The following is a 22,269-nucleotide window of genomic DNA, read 5'->3' as shown; positions in this document are numbered from 1 at the left end:
GCTGCCCACACTTCTGGTCCCTGCATGCTTCTGTCTCCCTCCTCCCTCCACACGGGCCTATTTCTTCTATTTCTCTGTCAGGCCAACCTTGCCACTACTTGTCCCTTTGCCTCCTCATCTTTTGTTACCTGGTTCATCACTTGGGTTTCAGCCCAACGCCCTCTTTAGAGGCTTTTGGGACCGCAGATTAAAGATGCACCACATGTCACAATCACCATGGATTCTCACTCATGGAAGAGCATTTCGCACATGGCAGGTGGTCAGTAAATACCTGATAGAGAATAATTAGGTTAAGATAAGCTGAATCCCGTGACTTGCCTGTCTGCTGTTTAAGTCACACATATTGGAGACAATAAAAGTGATGGCTTGAAGATTTACTGCTTCTGATTATTGCTTTATCCACATATACAACTGCCTTCAGGAACATGGTTTGCAATTTGACCACCACAGTACCACCTTTTGCTCCTGTCAGTGAAGATGACCTTGCTGAACACTACCTATCGTCTACAACTTCCATTCTTTCCTTTCTCAATCACCGAAACTCAAACTTTGGGATAACGTATCCATCCAAAACTCATCCATACTCATCTCTTCAGGCTTTTTTACAGCTACAGCAAGTGGCCATGTAACCTACCTCTGGGTGTAGAGTAATATAAATTGGGTGAGGTCTCAGGTAAGTTACTGCTTTACTGATAAAAAAGTACAGACTCAGAGCTTATTAGTCCTTTGTCCTTTGACCTTCCACCCTTCATCCTACATGGAATGTACACACAATGCTGGACATAAAAGAACTGTCCTGTGTAGCAGGTACTGTCAAGTACTCTGTCTGCCCATGACTCCATGCTCCTGACATTCACCACTTCTATGTGCACCACAGGCTTCCTATGGGAAGCTCCTATGATTCTCTGAGGATTTTCACGTTACAAAATCATGCTCAGTCTTTGTAAGGTAGGGTGGAAGTGCCAGGGAGTTAGTGACCCCTGGAATAGCCCTTAATAACAACATAATCTCAAGGGCTCCTTGCCCTTTAGGTGGGATAATTTTGAGGCAGAAGAGATCTCTAGTAGGCCTGGACACTAGTTGTCCATATAATTCATGAATGCATCCTGTACTGGCTGTCTTTTCCCTGTCTGTTTCCCACTTTCCTACCTTTTGGGATCACCTCCAAAATACATTATTTGCACATATGTACTTGTCTTCAGAGCTTTTTTCCAGGGGAAGTCAACCTAACACATCTTTTATTCATTATATTTATTGGTATATTTTAGGTATGCAATGATGAGATTCATTATTGGGAATTTATACCTTTATGTGATGTATCTTTGTTCTTATTTTTCCCCCCATTCCCCTGCCCAACCTTCAACCCCTCCACCCCTCCCAATTTATAAAGACTTTGTTTCAATTGTTTTCCTTTTTAAAATATTTTTTTCTTTCCCTTCTGCTACTCTCCAACTTCCCCTTCCGATCTTTACTTCCTATTTCATATTATTTAATATACATTTTGATTCTCATTTACACTTTCAGTTTCTCATACCAGAGAAACTATTTGGCATTTACATGTGTGCCTTGCTTATTTCACTTAAGAGTGTGGCCTCACTGTGCATCCATTTAGCTATAAATGTCTCTAATTTATCATTATGAGTAGTGTTCCATTTTATAAAAACAAAACAAAACAAAAACCCCCCACATCTTTATCTAGTCACCAGTTAGTGGGCATTTGGGCTGTTTCTGTCAGAGACCCCTGCAGTCAGTCTCTAGTCTCCACCTATCCAGTGTGTGATGCAGGCCTGAGGAAAAAAAATACACTAAGAGGTAGAACTAACAACTAAGAGAAAAAGCAGGGGGCCAGGACAACCAATGCCAGTGCAACCAACAAAGGCACTGGGCAGTCTGAGGCACTGACTTTTATTGGCAGTTAATTTGGGTAAAGGCGACATGTGGTTTCTACAGAAATTAATGTAAACAAGGCTCAGAAAGGACAAGACAGCATTTTTGAATTAGGAGCAGCATAGATAAAATATATGATTGTAATTAGAACACTGTCCTTCTAGTTGTGGGAACAGAGCTTGGGTGTGAGTTATTGTGACTTTGGCATGTAGGCTTTGGCCAGACGCACTCCTATAAGCAAGCCAATTGTGAAGTTAACTCTTCATAGCCTGCTTTTGGCAAATCAACAGTTCTCTGCAGTTTCCAAGATTTAGCTATTATAATCTGTGCCACTATACACTGGTATGCATATATTGCTGTGGTATTATGCTTTTGATTCTTTGGGGAAGATACCCAGCAGGGGAGGACCTGGGTTAAATGGGACCTCTAATCCTAGGTTTTTGAGTACCTCCCTACTGATTTCTGTAATGGTTGCTCCAGTCTACACTCCTACCAACAGTGGAGAAGGGAGCCTAACAATTAATCTTGCCATCATAAGAATCATAAGCCACATGCTAAGAACAGAGAAGTCTACAAGAAGCCAAGTCCTCGATGCCAGTCCTTGAAGCCCTTAATCAGTCTTGGATTGCCTGTCTCTGGCATTCAAGGTTGAAAAAATAAATCTTGTACCATCATCATGTCATCATGATCCTAAGGCATACAGAGCAATGTAATTGAGGTGTGGAGGATTTTTTAGATGAGTATGTAACCAATCCTAAATTGGATACAAGGTTGCTAACACAGATGACCCTGGCTGCATTACTAGTCCCTTACACTGCATGGCCAGGTTACAGCCAACAGTGTTTTCTTACATGTCTAATCCTCCTGTTGATTCTAACAAGTATTATCAATGCCATTTCCCAGAAGCCCAGAGGGGCTGAGTCACAGGTCCATGACTGCAAGGCTAGTAGTGGAGTCAGGACTCTTTAAAGTCCGATAATCTTTTGCCACTGAAAGACAGGGGCTAGATTTTCATTTTCAGGATTCTGTGGCATTTCCCTAAAGAGTCACATCTTCCACCTGGTGCCTTTGTCTTTTTCCTAAGACCTTGTACTTTCTACGCTCACTTCCAGTCACCACTTCCATGCCTGTGAGACTATACACTCAACTTGCTTCTACCGGAGCTCCCTTTCCCAGATGCCAAACATCAAAAACTTTACACACCAATTACAGACCTCCCAAACACATACTAAATCCTCTTATCTCTAGGCCTTTGCTGAAGTTCTGGCCTTTGCCAGGAATGCTTTACTTAAGAAGTGGAAATTGTAGTTTGGGCCCAAGTAGCACAATCTGTTTGTGCAGGCTTGTTGTAGGCAGGATAATCATCTCAGTATGGCTCATAGCAGCAAAAACATACAGATGCTTAGTAAATATGTGTAACGCTGAAGTGGAAAGCCATGGTGGAAGCCCAAGTTGAATTTAAATTTGTTTGTTTAAAAATCATTAACATCAAATCCTGCAACACATAAAAATGAAGTAAACCCTGTAAAAGATTTCAGACAGATGAAATATACGACACTGAACCTTTAACAAATTACAATCAAGTATGACTTTTTTTTCCTAAAAAAAGGAGTTATAATTAAAAAATGGTGACAAATTAAACATGTGAAACACATCAAATAATACTCAATAAACCTTTGTGAAATATGTTGAGAACCCAAGCGCTTTTCTATAAAGCTCAGTGTTTTTAACATTCTTGCTTAGATGAGAAAAGACTGCATTCTCTTACTGGTGACTCAGGAAATACAAGAAACTTGAGCTGTAATTGCTGGTGTGTGGAGACAAGACTAGCACCCATGACTAGCTGGGCTTGATAAAATAAGTGTGTACTACTCCTGTGCCACTCTGGGATCCACCAAAGTCTGATATAGGGTTAAACCACATGCAGGGTATAAGAGGACTAGAATAAGGGGTTCACTGTGGCAGGGGGACTGGAGAAAGCACCATGCAGTGCTTTGACTTCAAAAGAGATGTTCAGTGAGACAAAACAGCAGCCGGGAGGCTTCTCAAAATCATTCTGGGACAGCAACTTTGAAGATATTTGTAACAGGGTAATGGATAGGAAGTACAGATACTCACTGGGCCTGACTTGAGAATCGTGCCATCATAACAGATTCAACTCTGAGGACAGGTGATCAGCACACCACCGACAGACACAGGTCCGGTATCGACTCAGAGGACGCCTGTCTATCTGGTTCTTGCAGGCAGGACTCTATTAAGTTGTTTGTCACTTTTTGGAAATTTATTTCACTATATTTCATAAGGACAATAAGGCTCATTAAATAACAATACGAAATTTACAAATGAGATGTCAAAAGGATTTTAGGTACATTTTGTTAGGTAAAGGTTTTCTTATTTTTAACTGACTAGACATCAATGAGACAAAAAGATAATTACACCACAGTTACTATCAAGACTTTTAGATTGTAGTTGAAGTTCCAAAGGTTAAAGAATTTACAACTGCTAATTATAGATGAAGAGTATTTTATGAGATACAAAAAATATTGTGTGGTTTTATTCCTCTTGAAAACCAGCTGCATGAAATAGTGCCAACTCCTATGAATTTTTCGTTTTTTGAGATAGGGTCTCACTCACCATGTAGCCCAGGCTAGCCTTAGAGTCTTAATCCTCTTGTGTCAGCCTCCCAAGTGCTGGGATTATATGAGTGCTTATAGGCATGGGCCACACTACCTACCACACCTATTAAAATTTTGTCTTCCTTAATGGCACCATAACTAGGAAGATGAAAATCAAACCAGTTACTTTGGCTACCAGTTAGGCCACCATTATGTTTCTAAAATAATTTATGTAGGATACACTGTAGTGGCAGCCTATATTTTATTATATCATATTGTGCAAACTTACAATTTTTTTTCAGTACTTCCTATGTTTTCCGAAAGTTGTTTCTCAGAACTTTGATTTTTAAATCTGTCTTTCTAAACACTAATATCCCTTCTGAAAACAGGTGGGGTAAACCCACTCTCTTTAAAGTAACAAGTTACGTTCTGAGAGGTGATTCTACACTTGCTATATTAGGACAGGATTGGTGTACTATCTGAAGATATGAGGGATATTCAGGAGACTGATCCTACACAAGGGATTTAAAATTTTTAATTTTTCAAGAGAAACACTGTGGAAAGAGAAAGCATATTCTATAATCTAGGATATGTTTAAGAGCCCTTGCTCTAATAGCAAAATGTATGAAAACAATTTTCCTGGAAGAAACACGTCTACAAGCCAAGGCAAGCTTTGGCTAAATGATTGGTAGCTTTTGTTTGGCCCTGGAGGTTTCCATAGAAACAGCCTGAGAGACAGAAAAGGCAGCATTATCATCTTTATCCATAAAGCCATCTGATAAAGCTGCTCATTGATTCATTCATGCTGTCTAGAACAGATGTATCACTTCTGATAAACCTGGACAAAGGGAGGCATGAGTTCCACTAGACACATTGAATTTCCTGTCTTCTTGTTTGAAACCCTAAATTAAAATCCTGATAAAACCTCCTCTGAACATTTCCCTCCGGATCCTCTAGTTCAAGTAATTCTTCAATAACCAGAAACCAAATGAAGAAACATGAAGCATTAAATGCAGTTCCACTGCCAAGTTCTTAAAATTATATGGCACCAAGCTTCCTGCAGCTGAAGAAATTATTCTGAAGAGTATTTACAATTCCATTATATCAGATCTTAGCCAGGCAAGAAATGCCATCCTTAGTGTTTATTATACACAGTTGAACCAGGTGGCATCATCCATCATTTTTCTCCCATTTTACGTCTAGATTATCTCTGTGTGTATTTTAATGTAGTAACACACCAAACACATCTATCTAATCTTGTTTCAGGTAATTATTTCTTGGCACAAAAGCAGCCCTAGTTCAAAATTACCCATCTGAAGTATCCAAAAATAAAAACATAAAAAACAAAATATCCACAAAACAAGCAAGATAAGGAGATGTACAACTTTTAGCACCATACTTAAGACCACAGAGGGAAAGGACGTTGACCGAGGTCTCAAGAGGAATATGCAGTTCTTGGTTTTATCCTAGAATGAGATCTCAAACACAGAACCCACTCGTAGAGTCCAGTACTTTTAAATAGGGAGTGCCTGAGAAATTTTTAACAGACATATCAAAATCCATGATTTATCAGAGACAGACAATTTGACACTGTTCTTAATCTAAAAGCCTTGAAGATATTATTCCTTAGGAACAGACCGCTCACTTTTGGAGGTCAGCTGGGAAAGGACTGCCAGCCTCAATGAACTAAATGATGTCTCATAATGTTCCCCAACAAGGATCAATTCACTCATGGAAAGTAGCTTACTAATGAGCAGTCAGTTCGCCCATATCTGTGTGGCAACACGATCATGTGCTACACTGAAAAGATTCAGTCTAGCATATATAATGGTACAGTCCAGACAGAAGAACATCTGAAAAAATACCCACACTTGTTGTGTACTGTGGCACTGGTGTAGAAATCCAGACCACAGGATAAAGTCTCAGATGGGCCTTTCCATAAAGAAGAGACCAAATGTCTGGGGCAAGGTTCAGAGAAGTGTCGCAGATTTTCATGGTTTAAATGCAACAGGTAGGAAGTTATGGGATTAGAGACTTTAGATTTTGTCAAATGTAAATACCTTATCTTCCTGAGGGGAAAACTGAGGCTTCAAAATAAGTATCACATCTGATCAACAGAAAAACTGACCAGAAGAGAAGCCGCAAGACTCTTAGTTCAGGATTTTCCCATCATGTTTATCTCTTAGGCTCCTTTAAAGCCTAACAAGTTAAGGAAAAGGACTAGGAACTAATGGGGAAACTGCTGCATTTTTACAGAGTTTGGCAATTCATCTTCTGATATGCTAAACATCAAAGGGAAAAATCTCCAGTTATCTTTTGATAAAAATGTTATCTCCTCCATGAAACAGGTTCCTCCTGAGAGCTGCTTGTGCAGGGACTGCATTAGCTCAGAGCTGGCGGTTTTCATAGGCTCCATCTTTGTAGTTAGAGCTGGAGTCTGCAGATCCTGTATCATCAGGAGGGCTGAAATGACTGCTGTCTTGAGAATCTGTATCAATACTTTTGGTCTCTGACTGAGGGTGGACAGAAACCTGAACTGCTATCTCTTGGCCATGCTCATTCAGTGAACCATCATCCGAATCTCCTCCTGGTGAACTGCTCCGCCCCATCTCTGGGTTAATAACGTAGATGCCACCTTGAGCATCCAAGGCAGGTCTGTCTTTAATTCTTTCGCCCATGTCATCAGGGTCATTCACTCGCACAGCCTCAAACATCTCCTCAACAAAGGCCCGACAGTTTAGAATAAGGGGTGGAAGAGGAACGCTTCTTGCCAGTTCTTCAATGTAACGAGCAAACTCCATGGTCTTAAACTGAGTGACTTTAGCAAGCTCCAGAGTCTTGGCTGAAGTGATGATGGGGATGCGTTTTGCAATCTCAAAGGCCTTCTGAAGTTTCTCAGCCCCCTCAGTTCTGAAGAATTCATTGATGGCCTTCTCTGTCTTGCGAAGATGGCTGCTCATCATGCACAGCCGGGTAACATTCAGGATGAGAGTGATTGTAAAGGCAATCAGGCAAACAATCATATAGTAGATACTCATGTCTCCCGAGGTGAAAATAACGCGGAGGGTGACAGAGTAGGAGGTACGAATCGGGGACGTGACAAAACATGTATAGAGCCCACGGTCATCAAAGGTTACGTTGGTGATATTCAGGAAGTTATCAGAAATCAACCATTTTCCACCTGATAATCCAATAAACATGAAAAAATTATAGCATAATATTATTATAAATATTTCAACTATCTTGTCAATATTCCACCTCTTCATAAAGTACTTTAACTCATCAATTAGATCCTGCTGCTTGTTTGAATCATGTGAAAAATGGCAGGCTGTTATGTCCAGAGTCAGAATTTAATTAGCCCAGAACTTAAGAAAGAAATAAAAATTTTCCTTTTGATGTTAAATTGCCATCATTTTCTTTTTATTGCTAGACATAAAAATGCCTTTCAGGGAGGCAGGTATGTCTAAATACTACTTAAATAAATGTTTATATATACTGGCATGATCAAAAATATGGTGAATGTTTAAATTAAATAAATGCATTACAGCAAAAGTCACATTGTAATTAATCCCCTTGAAAAAACTCCCTCTTGCTTCAACTTATGCCATCATGCTTGTCACTATCAGAAACAGTTTACACTTCATATTTATGGCATTTCTGTCAAAAATATTACAGTGCATTCTCACCCACCTTATTCAGCAGGTCTGGCACCATGAGACTTCTGACTTTTGCCCAAAGTCAAAGTGACCATGAAAGGTAAAAGTTAGGAATCAATTCAAGGCTGTGATGACGGCACAAATAAACACACTAATGAAACTACCTCCCAAGCTACTTCCCAAGAATGATGAGATAGGTGTTTTAAAGTAAGGGGGACAATTTTGAGGGGGATTAGCAACAATGTGTCTTTTACTGCAATTAATTTTAAAAGTCATCATATTTTTTTCAACACACAATGTGCATATACACTGTAAGTGCTACTTATATGTTTTCATACACTAGAAAGATATGCCTTAGAAATTTGAAACAATTATTTCTGGGGTAACGGGTTATAAATGATACTTTCTTTTTTTTTTTTAACTGTGCTTGCTCACTTTCCATAATGAATGTATATGATAAGACACAAAAGTGATTTTAAAAAAACTAGCAATTTAACACGTTTTCAATTATTATTATTTTTTTTGGTACTGGGGATCAAACACTGGTCCTTGTGCTTGCGAGGCAGGCCACTGAACCACTGAGCTAAATCCCCGGCCCACCTGTTTTCAATTATTAACTGACTAATCTGACATGTTTTGTGCATGTTAATTTGCTTTGTTAGGAAAGGTGTGCAGATGATATCTTGATTTTCTGCCAAGAGTAACTAAAGCACAAGCCAACATATATGTCTTATAAGTCAGGGTAAATGAACAGCTTGGCAAATGCCTAAACTTCTATTTTAAACCTGAAACATGCTGCTTCTCCTCCACACATGAAGGTATATTCATTCATAGACCAGATATACAAAGTATGAAAGTATATGAGAAAACAAAACATACTGAACACCCATCTTGATTCAACATCCTTCAGTAACATGGCTCTGCTGCACAATTCTCACCTTCATGGTAAATTCCCAGAATATTCCGTACTTTAATTATGAAAGCCACTCAAAGACGGAATGGATGGGCTAACCTGGGCTGTAGGTGTGCATCCCAGTGGTCAGAAGTGGTGTCCCAGGGTAGGCTGTGTGACTACTTGTTAGGTATCTTCTGAGAGCACCGTCTTTCCAAATTCTTTTCATCCTAAGATTCTATGGTTGTGAATTATTTTAGTGGCATATAAATTAGTAAGTATGCTGCCTATTTTTATCATCATCAAAATTTATCTAAATTCTATAGCCGTATTTATTTCTAGGAGCCATCACTTCTCTAATGCAAATGAGGAAGTAACTGTGGCTACGAACATAGCCATTACTGAGTAAGTTTCTGTTCTATGAACCTGAAGCTATGAAAAGGACATCCCTTGAATCCAAGGCATGACGAACTGCATGAACTCCATTAACCAATCACTATATTAAGACCACAATCTAAACTCTGTTGCTCACTTGCTGATAATAGCTCCTGATTTACAAACCTTACACTAGGCTGACATGCTCTTTAAACTCCCCTCATTTGAGATTCATAAAATTTAATACAATTTTTCAGAGCTGCTGCTGAAAGCATCAATGATAGATGTTAGTGGTTTCCAAAGTAAAGGGAAAATAGGAAAATGAAACTGCCATTTCACTTGGTTGGTTCTGTTCTAACCTAAGGCTCTGTTTATGCAGCCAGTCTATAATGATCATACTGAATAATTCAAATCTCAGATGTGTTTGTTCAGTATATCCTAGAGCCCAGAGGAGACTGAAGTCTGGTCTAGTGGGTCCAAATACAAAACCCTTAAATCATATTCAAAATAACACATTCTCAGCACCATTCTAGATATTCTGATTTAATAGATCTGTATTTTTAATAAACTGATTTAAAACACTGTTCTAACAATTCAAACTCAGTTGTCTGCTGAACAGCTATTTAATGTGTAGACGGTTAAAACATTTCACATATATATACTACATTTCTATACTTTCTGGCTTCTTTGCAGTCCTGGGACCTGAACCCAGGGCCTCCTGCATGCTAAGCAAGTGATTTACCATGGACCTTCAGATGAAGCCTGAGGTGTGTATATATATACTTCTGAAGGAAATACTACCTACCTCCATTCTATTCTCCACCCTAATACGAATAACGAATATCCTTTTATTTCAGGTTAAACTATATTTTTAGGAAAAAAGCTAAGGTGGCATTTTCTCAAACTTTAGCTTATGGCGATTTCAGAATTTAATCTCCATCTGTGGCTTTTCATGGATTTATTTTAATAAACATGTTTTAACTCAAGCACTTTCTAACTAAAAAAGATCTTTCTGACAGAATACTGGCTGAGGAACTAGTAGTCTGTATTAAGATGTGTATTAACAGGTCTACCAATAGCAAAATTATATAAAAACCTGTCAAAAAGGAGTCCTTGTGAGCCAGGGATTTAGTTCAGTGGTTCCACCACCTGCCTTGCAAGTGCAAGGCCCCAAGTATGATCCCTGGTACCACAAAAAAAGGAGTCCTTGACTGCAATATCATTATGTTCATATGATTTTTTTAGACTGAGAAATAAAAAGTGCGAGACAGTAACTTTTATTTTCAAGCAAATTAAGGTACAGAATAGAAACAAAGAGCTGGAAAGTCTATGGAACTCCACAGTACCCTTCTAATTCTCAAGAGACTCAAGTTCTATGTAGATTTATACAGTAGGCCTCTAGTATCCATAGGTTCCACAGCCTTGGATTCAACCAACTGCAAAATTAAAATATTTGGGGAAAATATTTGCATCTTCACTGCACATGTACACTTTCCCCTGGTCATTAATACAGTAAAAAACTATTTAAGGAGCATTTACATTGTCTTAGGTATGTTAGTAATCTAGAGATGATTGCAGTACCTGGGAAGATGTACGTATGCTATACCACTTTATTTAAGGGACTTGATCAACTGTGGATTTTGCTATGTGTACACATTCCTGCAACCAATCCCCCAGGATACCAAAGGAGTACCTGACTCATTTTTAAAAAGCATTCTGGATTTCCTCTAACATTTATAGTAATTCATTTAAAAGCATTTTTTTTTTTTTTGCTGTTTTCCTCAGTCTATCCAAAACTGTTAGTGAGGTACTCAGAGGGTCACTGTACTGTACTATTCATTTTTTGCTGTTCCTCAGTCTATCCAAAACTGTTAGTGAGGTACTCAGAGGGTCACTGTACTGTACTATTCACACTGCAGACTAAGTACCCTAGAGTATGTACAGTGCATTGCCTGTACAGCTGTATTTAGCAGTTTCATTTAGGCTAACTTCAATGAAGAAGGAAACCAACTCATCAATAAGAAGTTCACTGTCATCATGTGAACATTTTAAAAATTTATAATTCTTTATTTTTTCTTCTGATTAAATAATTGTAATTACTTTGTTCCTTTTGACAGGGATAAAACACTCCAAGCCTTTCCAAAGTTTTAAATATGCAATCTGCCACCTCTTCTTTGAGATTTCTTGCTAAATATGTCATGAAACCCAGAAGAATAAGAAATGAGTAATCTTGATTAATTATACAGTGACACAATTACCTCTGTCTCTGCCATCCAGGTATTGTCCTTTAGAGTTGTACCAACGGACATCTTCATAGTGACCAACTGTGAGAAGACATTCAATGGAAACGTTGGCTCCCTCTCTGGCTATGACGACATCATCGGCTGAGTGGGAACCGGCTGAGGTGGACCAGGAGCTATGATTTGCTTCTAGTGGGGTAACTAGGGTGAAGTCCACATCTTCCAAAACAGAAGCTGCCGGCACAGTAACAATCACCATTAAAGCGAAGAAGCAACAATGTGGCTTCATGGGAAAAATAAAAATCTTGTTTAGCCTTAGAAAACTTGCTGTAACAAGAGCACTGTGGGTGATTTATTGTTTGGTGGAGAAGTTTTCCAAAAGCGTGGAAGATCCAAGTGTATTTTGAAGTCTTCTCAATTAAAAAGTGTGAGTGGATACCAATCTAAAAGAAAGCCAAATATAAAATTTAATCAACTGAGACTCACAGTGGGGTAAAACTCTGTATGTAACAGAAACGAAGAGATGAGAAAGTGATTAAAATAATTGGTGCTGACATCAGGGAGTAATTAGGGACAGCACCTAAAAATGTCACAAAGAGATGGTAGAAAAAGCACTGCATCAGGAAAGAGCAGACTTAATTCTGGTCGTAGCACGCTGCTAACCAGCTGTACGACCTTGGCAAATAGCATTCTCTCTGGGATTCTCCTTTCTCATCTGTCAAATGAGGAACTAGATGAGAAAATCTCTAAGGACTTTCCTAGTTCTGAAATGCTATCATCCTATTTCACTCTGACAAATTCTATACAACAGGGAGCCAATGAAGGCTAAAATATTTAGCTTAATGATCTTTTATTTCAACCTGCAATGTTACCATCTGTTGTTACATCAATAATGTAAATCAAATGGTATATCATAATCATGAAAGTAAAAATTTATATAATTCAAGTACACATATTAAAAATAAACAATACAGGGATATTTGAGGTAATTTTTTAGTCTTAATATTAGAAAGAAAATTACACTAAAGTAGAGATATTGGCTTCTGAGGCTGTAGAACCTCCCTCTTGGGAAAGTATTAGATGAAATAATTTTTCTTTAATTGTTTCTTCAATATTGAGCCAAAATACAATATATTTAAAAATTTGTAAGAGTGCCAAATTTCTAGCTCAAAGTATATAGTAAAATTAGCTAAGGGGAAAACTGGCATCTTAAGGGTGTATCTAGTAGAAATGCATAAACTACAGGGAAACATAAAACTACAGGGAAAGATTACCGGAAACATTTTAAAGAAGAACAAAATACCATGAATAAAAAAGGCAAAATAAAAGTCTAAAAAGTCTGTTTATGATGAAGGCTGTTTGATCATAGAACATAAAAAGCAACAGATCATTGTACTTTGCCATTAAACTGAAAATCTGAATTATAAGAAGTTGTAAATGTATATTTTCATTAGCCTTTCAAAGGATGGGCAAATGATACCAAGTAGTCTTCTAAATCCTTAAAGTTTAAAAATGGACTACAGCAAAACCCAAATTTTAGAGTTTGGCTTTACATGACAGAATGAACACATATTTATTTATATTTCGTCCTAAAACTCAACTAAAATGATACTGAAGGAAACAAAGACGTGGACATTAAGAAGAGGTCTGATAAATGATTTAGTCTAACCTATAAACTTCATGGTGACTTGTTCTTTACGGTTATGCTGGAAGTTAGTTTGAAAAACCAACTGATAAATAATTTACTCTAATCTACAAACTTCACGGTGACTTGTTAAGATTATGCTGGAAGTTAGGTGGAAAAATGCAAATTAGAACCTGATCTCTCTTTTGCAGTAAACAAAAAACACAAGAAGTAACATATACTGCCTGAAAGGCATGAATCAGGTACTGCGCTAGGGCTGAAATAAAGGCTCCCAAATTCTTTTTCACTACAGACTGGACATGATTTTGTCCCTTACTTCAGAATAGTGTTTCTCACTATTAATAGGCTATGTGAGTGTGCGGGATAGCACACCCTAGGGCTCTGACAAGGAGTTCCTAGGCTTCAATCACACAGTATTTTTCAAACTTCCTTCATTCCTTCTACAGTCATATATTTCCTTTTCTGCTATAGCTAGGAATTGAATTGTTACCATTCATGCTTTTCCTTTAAATCAAGTCATTTTATTCTCATCTATTTCATGTGGAACGAAACTCTAGATCATTTCTGTGGTCAAAAGTAACTAACTGTACACTTAAGTACAATGAAAACAAAACAGTGCTAGTAACTTCTAGAGATAACTTGCTAAGGCTCTGAGCTGGAGGTCTGCTCTTTTTCTGGAGGAAAATGTCAAAAACTAACACAATGTAAGGCTCTCCATGAATTTAGTTTATTCTAATACTAATACTATGTCACTTCTACCCTGCCATCTCCTTCCTCCCTTCCTCTTCCTACCACTGAGTTTTAGACTAGGTATATATTTCCCTCTCCTCATCAGTACCTACTGAGCACCTACTATGTCCCAACCTACTGTCCTCCTGACACCACTTGTGTCTTCATAGAACTCATTCTGGCTAGTGATTCAGAAGCTAAATATACACAAAAGATGCTCAGGGGTACAAAGGGAAATGTCGGATGCCACAGGAGGACATAGCATGGAGCAAAGCCTACTACAGAAAAGGTCTCTGAGAAAGGTGTGCAGCAGGATAAACAGAAATCAGGAACAGAAGGGCTCTAGGCAGAGTGCTGGGGCACAGGGAAAAAGCAGAGCTCACTGGTCAGGGGACACTTGGGGAAACACCTCCAAGCTGGAGTAGTGACAAGGGGGTCTCATTCACCAGATTTGATTCCTGATTCCGAAGGGAAACAGGCTGGGCTAAGGGCAAAACCAGAGACGGATTTGGGGAACTGTAGCGACTGGGACAAAGAAGATAACCTTCTCCGAGATGAAAACATCAGAGAACTGAGCGGCTCTGAAGAGTACTATCTCACTTGTAGGGGCAGTCATGACCCCAGGAAGAAGACAGCTTCTCTAGAAGATACTGGAGGTAGACATTCTCCTTGCAGTGAGATTCATGGGCATCTAGGAAATAAGCAGCCTCCAAGAGAGGGTCCTGGGCAAGCACATCCTCACAAAGAGAAGGACTGGCACAGCATTACTGCCGCCTGATGCGTTTCCAAGCTTCCTTTCACAGCCAGGCTCTTTCTCCACTTGTCTGGACCCGGCAGGCTTCTCCCTGATTCCGGATTACCACTACGTGCAGCACCCACCGGCTCTGGCATGGGCTGCTCTGTAGTGCTCAGCAGCCTACCCCATCTGGTTGAGGAGCCCTTTTACCAGAAACCATGTTTGTGATTGCTATGTGTCATAAATAGTATATTACCCAGTAAATGTTTACTGATAAAGACACTTTATATTTGATATAATAGGTAATGAATCTACACTAACTGAATAGCTATGAAGTATCTAATCAAAACGACATGTTTACTAGTACCTATTTTATTTTCTGAGACAAAAACAACATTAACAATCTCCAAAGACCTTTCAGGTATCTACATAAAGACATTCTTCAAACTGTCAACCCTTAAAGTCCTCATTTATCATTGTATCCTAGAAGATAATATTGAGAATATAAGTTCACCAAGTACAGTTTCAAAACCAGGCTGAGGGTCACAATTATCTAGAGAGCTCACTAATACACATACTCCTGGGTCCCATCCATGCCCTACTAAGAACTTCTGGGCCTGGTCTTTAGAATTTAGGGTTTGTAATGAGCTCTCCAGGTAATTCTGGGCAGTGGGTCGGTGCTCTATCATATAGAGGCCACCAGTACAGATCCTCATTTCTTCTATAAGAATCCTGGCTACTGGTGCTCTAGACCGAACACTTTGGCTTCAGTAAGACCTAATCAGTCACATACCTTTCTGTTTTATTTATTTATTCATTTTTTGGGCAAGGCAGGCGTGATGCCACTGAGCTAAATCCCTGGCCCTAGTCACATTTCATTCTGGATTTGGATTACTCCGCAAAAGTGTAACAAAGTTTCTAAGCAAGATGCAGTAGTACTTCAGTTTAGAGTACAGGCTCTGGAGACAGATTTCCTGGATTTGAATCCTGGGGCTCTGACTCTTGACTAGCCCTAGAAGTTTTATAAACTTAATTTCCTGTGCCTTTGTCTCCTTATTTTTAAAGTGGGAAAATTTATAGTACTTACTCACCTAGGACATCGGGAAATCTTATGACAGTACGTGTAAACTGTGCTTATTAATAGTAATCACTGAATATGCTGGTATTGTTGAAAGTTCTTTCAGATATTGATACCTGTGTATTACACCATTTTACAGCACTTTTACTCAGAACACTATGGAAACACTTAAAAATCTTGTATTTCAGGGCACCATTTTATGATTTCAATCTCCAATTTTTTTTTCTCACTGCAAATATTTTGCAACAGTATGGATCAAACAGCCAGTCTAAACTGAGCTTGTGTCCCAGTCATGATCTTACATTGTTTTATGTATCCTGAGTTCTAGGTAGAGAACATTCTTTGTGATCTTCTCAGTGTAAGGCTCCCTGATTTGAGTCCTGCCTGTATCTTCTTGGACTCAAGAAGAGGCCAATCTACTAGCTAACCAAATTAATCAGAATCCGATGTTCCTGACACTCAGAACTAAGACATTTGTGGTTAAGGCCATTCTAGGGAGAAAGGGCATAGAGGGGCTTAGGGTGTCAGTTTTGGGATACATGTAAGAAGCTTAGAGAAAGGACGACAGGGATAGTGGAGGAGGAGAGTGGTAAAAGGAAAGAATGCGGGGAAGGGAGGAGAACAAAAAACAGACAGACACATGTTACTCTGGCTTCTGACATAATTTTTTAGCTCCAAAGACTCATTTTTTTTTTAAAGAAGTAAACATCTTTAATTTTATTCAAAGTTAGAACACAGAAATGAACACTGAATATGCAAACAAGAAAGCAAATGGGGAAATAGTTAAGCAGGAGAAAGATAAAGCTCAACAAAAGTAACTCAACTGTGACTCTGCCCACGAAGCACTCCTCACCTTCCCTCTCCAGCTCTTCTCCTTTCACACTGGGTGTGGCAAGCAAACCACACTTGGGGCCATATTTGCAGCCCCCGTTCTAAACAGACCCAGCCGTGTGCCTCTCCTAGAAGTTCACAGACATTTACAAGATTGGATCTAGAAAAACACTACGAATACCCTGCGCTGCTCCTTAGTCAAGCTGGAGGAAGGAGCTTGATACATTGATTTTATGCCAGGAACGAAACAGGTCCTCGTGTGGGCACCTCACACATGGGTCTTCTGAGCACTCAGAACAGCTAATGGGAGTGACTGAGAGGCACAATGCATTCGTAGATAAGATCAGAGGAGGAGAACACTGGCAAAGGCATGTATCCAAAGAGACAGAAGCAGGAGACCAAGGGAAGAAATTATCCTGGGATCAGGATGCCTTTGATTTATTTCCTCATACTGAATCTTTTTCCTAAATTAGCTTGAATGACTTTCTGCTACTTGCCATAAAAACTGTATTGACTAGGCTAACTCCTTTTCTCTTCCCCTCTCAGCAGCACTGACAAAACTGAACAGCTATTCATATTCTGCTCATTCCACCCTGACGTTAAAACATCAGCTAAATCACGGACCCATCTTGTGCAGGATGAGGTCCTAGCTGCTGCGAGGGATGCTAAAGTAAAATACCACCCCACACACTAAAAATATCTACCACCCAGCTTCGAAGGTGGTGGCAAAACAGCTGAATGTATACAAGACAGTGCAAGGAATACTGAAGCAAAGTGTAAGGCAATGCAAGGAGCAATTTATGAAATTCAGGATTGCAATTCTCTGTTAAGTTTGGGATTTTCTATAATATGTCTGCTATTTACAAATGCAGTAACCGACATTTGAAGCTGGACAAGAGTTCAAAAGGGAAAATCAAGTACTACCTTCCGGTGAACAATTACAAAGGGCTATATTTTGCTTGTGAAGTTACGTGGTAGAATTTATAATTTTTTTATTTGGCATTAGTAAGGGTGTAATGGGTAAATGTGAATCTTTTTGGTACGTAGAATGGAAGCTTTACTAGGATCATGAATAATCAGAAATGTAGATGATTTTACCCTAGAAAACCACTCTGAATATTGTCTGTATTTTTAAAAAGGGAGAGAAAGAAAAGAGCCTGTAGCTGTCATCCCTAACAGATTGCCTTGTTGCTGTTTCTGCCAACTTCTGAGAAAAGAAATATTTCCATTCAATTCCAATTCTCAACATAAGTAAATAAAGAAGTAACGTGGCTGATTTCCGTTCTGGTGGCTCAATATTAAGTTGGCTGAGGAAACTGCTGTTTGCCGAAATAGTTCTCAATAACTCAGAGGGGAAAAACACGAATGCCCAGATGGCACTGTTTTTTGCTCCAATTATACTGGGATACTAATGCTTCACTCCCCATAATTAAATGTGTTCCAGGCCATATTCGCCGCTCATCCCCTCTTCTCTGCTGGCACTGTCACACTTGGAACACGGAGGAGTTCCTACAAACCGACACACCAATTGACAAAGTGGCATTCTCAATTGGCAAGGAGGAGAAAAAGCAAAGGAAGACCAGATTGTTAGCACCACTCCATCCTTTGCAAAGAACAAACACAAAGTTGGTCTGCTTATACTCAAAGCAGTGTTATAGGGATCATTAACATAAAAAATAATTTCAAACATAATTGTCATTCTGAAAGCCATTTTCATAAACGTTCTTTGGTTTGTTTTTTGAGACAGGATCTCACTATGTAGCCCTGGCCAGACTTAAAACTCGCCTTGAGGCCCAGGCCTGCCTGGAACTCAGTTCTGCCTCAACCTCCCACGGGATTACAGGCATGTGCCATCTCATCTGAGGCCACATACAAACAAGTTTTTAATTAAAATAGCTTAATGCTTCTGGGGTACTTTAGAAACATCACACACCTTATAACTGGCATTTGGGCAGTCTCACCTCAAACTCCAACACACATTTTCTAAGAGACACCTGTATTTATCTTTATTTGAACTTTGCTATAAACTCAAAATCATTTTAGTTACACTGCAGTTGTGACTTTTATCCTTCTTGCCACAAACATCTGCTAGGAGGCACAGGAAAAAAACTCATGAAATTGGCTTAGATTTATGATCTCTGTACCTCTAATTTTTTTCTCTAGAGTCAGAAACGTCCCCTAGTATCTTAAACACAAAAATCTAAAATAGAATTACTCACTTTTATATTCAGATATTCTTATCTAGCATATGTATAGCTTGGATAATAGCCCACAATTCTTCTGGCTTTATAATACCAAAATTACAGGATTATACAGCCAAGGAGGATGGGCTGTGGAGTTACCTACCTGACCCCTGGGGGTCAAGCTGTGGGTCCAAAAGCCTTAGCTTTCACAGCTTTGACTAAAGTTATTAATACGGCAGAGATTACTTCATAAGGTAGTTTTGAAGATAAGATGCTCGTAAATTATAAACACAAGCTACTGCTATTATTATATCACTTCCTGCATGTTTAAGTTCTTACTGTTCCTGCCTTATCTTAGTACCACACTCTTCTAAATTTTTTTTATTGTTATTTTTTCTCCTCATTGACTTTATTGGTACATTTTAGGTGTACAGTACAGTTACATTCATTATTGAGATCTTGTACCTCTACATGACAGGTCTTGGTTCTCATTTTTTCCCCTTGTCCCTGCCCTCCCTTCACCCCTCCTCCCCTCCCCCTTTACAAACACTTTCTTTGCATTTTTTCATTTTCTCGTATTTTTTTCTTTTCACTTATTACCTTTCCCCTACCCTTCCCAGTTTTCCTACGTCTTTGGCCTTTTTCTTCCTATTTCACATAGTCAATTATCTCAATCATTATTGATCTTGTACCTCTACATGACAGGTCTTGGTTCTCATTTTTTCCCCTTGTCCCTGCCCTCCCTTCACCCCTCCTCCCCTCCCCCTTTACAAACACTTTCTTTGCATTTTTTCATTTTCTCGTATTTTTTTCTTTTCACTTATTACCTTTCCCCTACCCTTCCCAGTTTTCCTACGTCTTTGGCCTTTTTCTTCCTATTTCACATAGTCAATTATCTCATTAGGATCTTATATACTATTATGGTTTTTCACACCAGAGAAACTATTTGATATTTACACATGTGTGACCTATTTATTTCACTTAGGAGTATATCCTCAATGTTTCTTTTTTTTTTTTTGGACCGGGGATTGAACTCGGGTCCTTGCGCTTGCAAGGCAGGCCACCAAACCACTGAGCTAAATCCCCAGCCCCTCAATGGTTCTAAAGAGGACTTTCTGATTCCAATCTTACCCCTTAGATGTATGTAAACACTCCACCTTTCAGAACTGGTACTAAATACCAATCCAAGCAAGTCAAGATAACTTTAAAATCTACTGGTGATTTTTCAGTGCCCCCGGGATAAGTTAAAAATCCCAGTCTGGTGCCATAATTCTCAGAAATACATTCAGGTGGCACAGGAGAAATCATAAGTCCAAATATATATGCATAATAAATCCTTGAAGAAATAAACGGATTCAGAAGTTTAGTATGGTCTTTGGTTATACAGCCCTGATGTGCTCTAGTAGTCGTTTCTCTTCTGGAGAGTAATTATCATTATTTTGTTCTTTGCTTAAATCCTATAAACTTTCCAGTTTTCCTAGCTTCCTACAAAGCTTCGATTATCCATGTTTTACTCTCTAACTTTTCACCATAAAGTTCTAGTTGTTTCTTTTGCACCTCATTATTGATCCTGTGGAAATTTTTCTCTATGACACTGAAGTAATTTCACTTTTTTTTGGGGGGGGTACCTGGGATTGAACTCAGGACCTTGTGCTTTAGAGGCAGGATAAATCCCTTGCCCTCAGGAAGCTCTTTTACCTAAACTCCTCATCCTCTTTATTTTTTTATTTTATTTTTTAAAGAGACAAAGAGATTTATTAGGCAGAATTTAAAGTGCCCAAAGAAAATAGAGTGCAGGCCCTCAAAAGAGAAGTGCATCACAGTGCCATCGTGTTATTTTAGACAAGTTTTTTTTTTTTTGCTTTGCCATTCTTCTAGCACACTGAGGCTATTCTATGATAAGAATTATTGCACTGTCCCTCTTTTGCCAGTTTATGTGATCAAAGATGGTAAGCTTAAGAACCCATAGCCTATAAAGTTTTTCAGTCCTTTTCAAAGGGCCACTGCCTGTAAAAAGTGATCAACACCAAATTCAGAAATTCAACTTGGTTGCCAGAAAGGTGTATGCTACAAACTTATTACTACCTTTCCACAGCCTTAGTCTCTGACTGCTTTTCTCAAACTGCAACTTTTAGTCTTAGATCTGTAGTACTTGTTAAAGGTGCAGATTTCTTGGGACTAAGCAGATTTACTGATTTGGCACCTCTGGGGGGGCAAATGTAGGCATCTGTATATGTAATGTGCATACAGTTTTACTAATTTACAAATCAAGGCTATACTTCTCTGGATGGTTATATGACAGCGCCATAATTCAACAATTTTCAAAGTGTGGAACAGTTGATTTCTGGGCATTCTTGAGGTTTTTTCCAAAACTATTTTAATAATAATACCAGCATATTTAGCTGGGTGTGGTGGTACAAGCCTATAATCCCAGCACCAAGGCACCTGAAGCAGGATGACTGCTTTGAGTCTGAGGCCAGCGCGGTGTACACAGTGAGTTCAAGGCCACCCTGGCTCAAATACAAAAACAAAAACCAAAACAAAAATAGATGGCATTTGCCTTTTTCACTTTCATTCTCTACAACATAGTGCAATTTTTCAAAGGCTACATAATAAGTGGCACTTCAAAAGAATGCAGGAGCAATAAAAGCCTAGTTCTTTTCTACTAAGTCAGACATTAAAGAGATTTGAAAAAAATTGCCATTGTAAAACACTGCCATTCTCAGGATTTTTGTTGTTTTGAAATATAGGCTTTAAGGAAATGCTGATATAGAAGGAATGGCTATCATCAAAAAATCAAGTTAATGGCAAGCTTAAGGTCCTGAGATTGATCCCTGGTACCAAAAAAAAAAAGGCCAGGGATTTAGCTCAGTGGTTCTGCAGCCGGCCTTGCAAGCACAAGGACTTGGAGTTCCATCCCTGGTACAAAAATAGAAAAAGAAAACGAAAACAGATAACAACAAAAGCTGGTGGGGCTGTGGAGGAAAAAGGAATCCTTCATTGTTAGTGAGAATGTAAACTAGTATGCACATCAGCATGGAGATTCTTTAAAGAACTAAAAATGGAAATTCCACTCAAATCAGCTGTTTCCCTTCTACATATAAGAGTTAAAGACATATATTATTGTGATATATGCACAACCACTTATAGCAACACAATACAAAAATAGCTAAATCTTGGAAGCAGCCATCAACAGATGAATGGATAAAGAAAATTAGGTATTTATATACAATGGAGAACTCTTGTGCCATATAAGATAAATTTGAGTCATTTGAAGGAAAATGGATACACCTTGAGACTATAACGTTAAGTGAAATGAGACACACAAGTTTAAATATCACAAGCTTTCTCTTATATGAGAAATCCAAAATATAAATAAAGTGCTACAGTAAAAGATAGATA

At 38.7% G+C, this 22,269-nt stretch overlaps 1 protein-coding gene across 12 annotated transcripts in view; it reads right to left on the bottom strand.

Annotated features, from left to right (window-relative positions):
• Positions 1-22,269, bottom strand: part of Mfap3 (microfibril associated protein 3) — a 127,571-nt gene that overhangs the window by 102,715 nt on the left and 2,587 nt on the right. For 7 of the 12 annotated variants that reach the window (XR_004516381.1, XR_004516378.1, XR_004516377.1 and 4 more), the window contains exons 2-4: positions 11,684-12,108; positions 4,006-7,683; positions 129-271 (exon numbers count right to left, since the gene is read on the bottom strand). Coding sequence is in view for 1 of the 12 variants with exons in the window: in XM_010639688.3 (XP_010637990.1) it covers positions 6,890-7,683; positions 11,684-11,954 (1,065 nt within the window). In the remaining 11 variants the exon portion in view is untranslated. Of the gene's footprint in view, positions 1-128; positions 272-3,623; positions 7,684-8,192; positions 8,228-9,170; positions 9,289-11,683; positions 12,109-22,269 lie in introns of those variants that run through there. The other 5 variants (XR_004516383.1, XR_004516384.1, XR_004516385.1 and 2 more) reach the window with 5 other exon arrangements.

The sequence above is a fragment of the Fukomys damarensis genome, unplaced genomic scaffold (assembly GCF_012274545.1).
Source record: "Fukomys damarensis isolate Sample0158 unplaced genomic scaffold, DMR_v1.0_HiC HiC_scaffold_9, whole genome shotgun sequence".
Taxonomy (NCBI): Eukaryota; Metazoa; Chordata; class Mammalia; order Rodentia; family Bathyergidae; genus Fukomys; species Fukomys damarensis.
The sequence above is the reverse complement of the archived record's forward strand: the minus strand, read 5'-3'. Positions and strand labels throughout refer to the sequence as shown.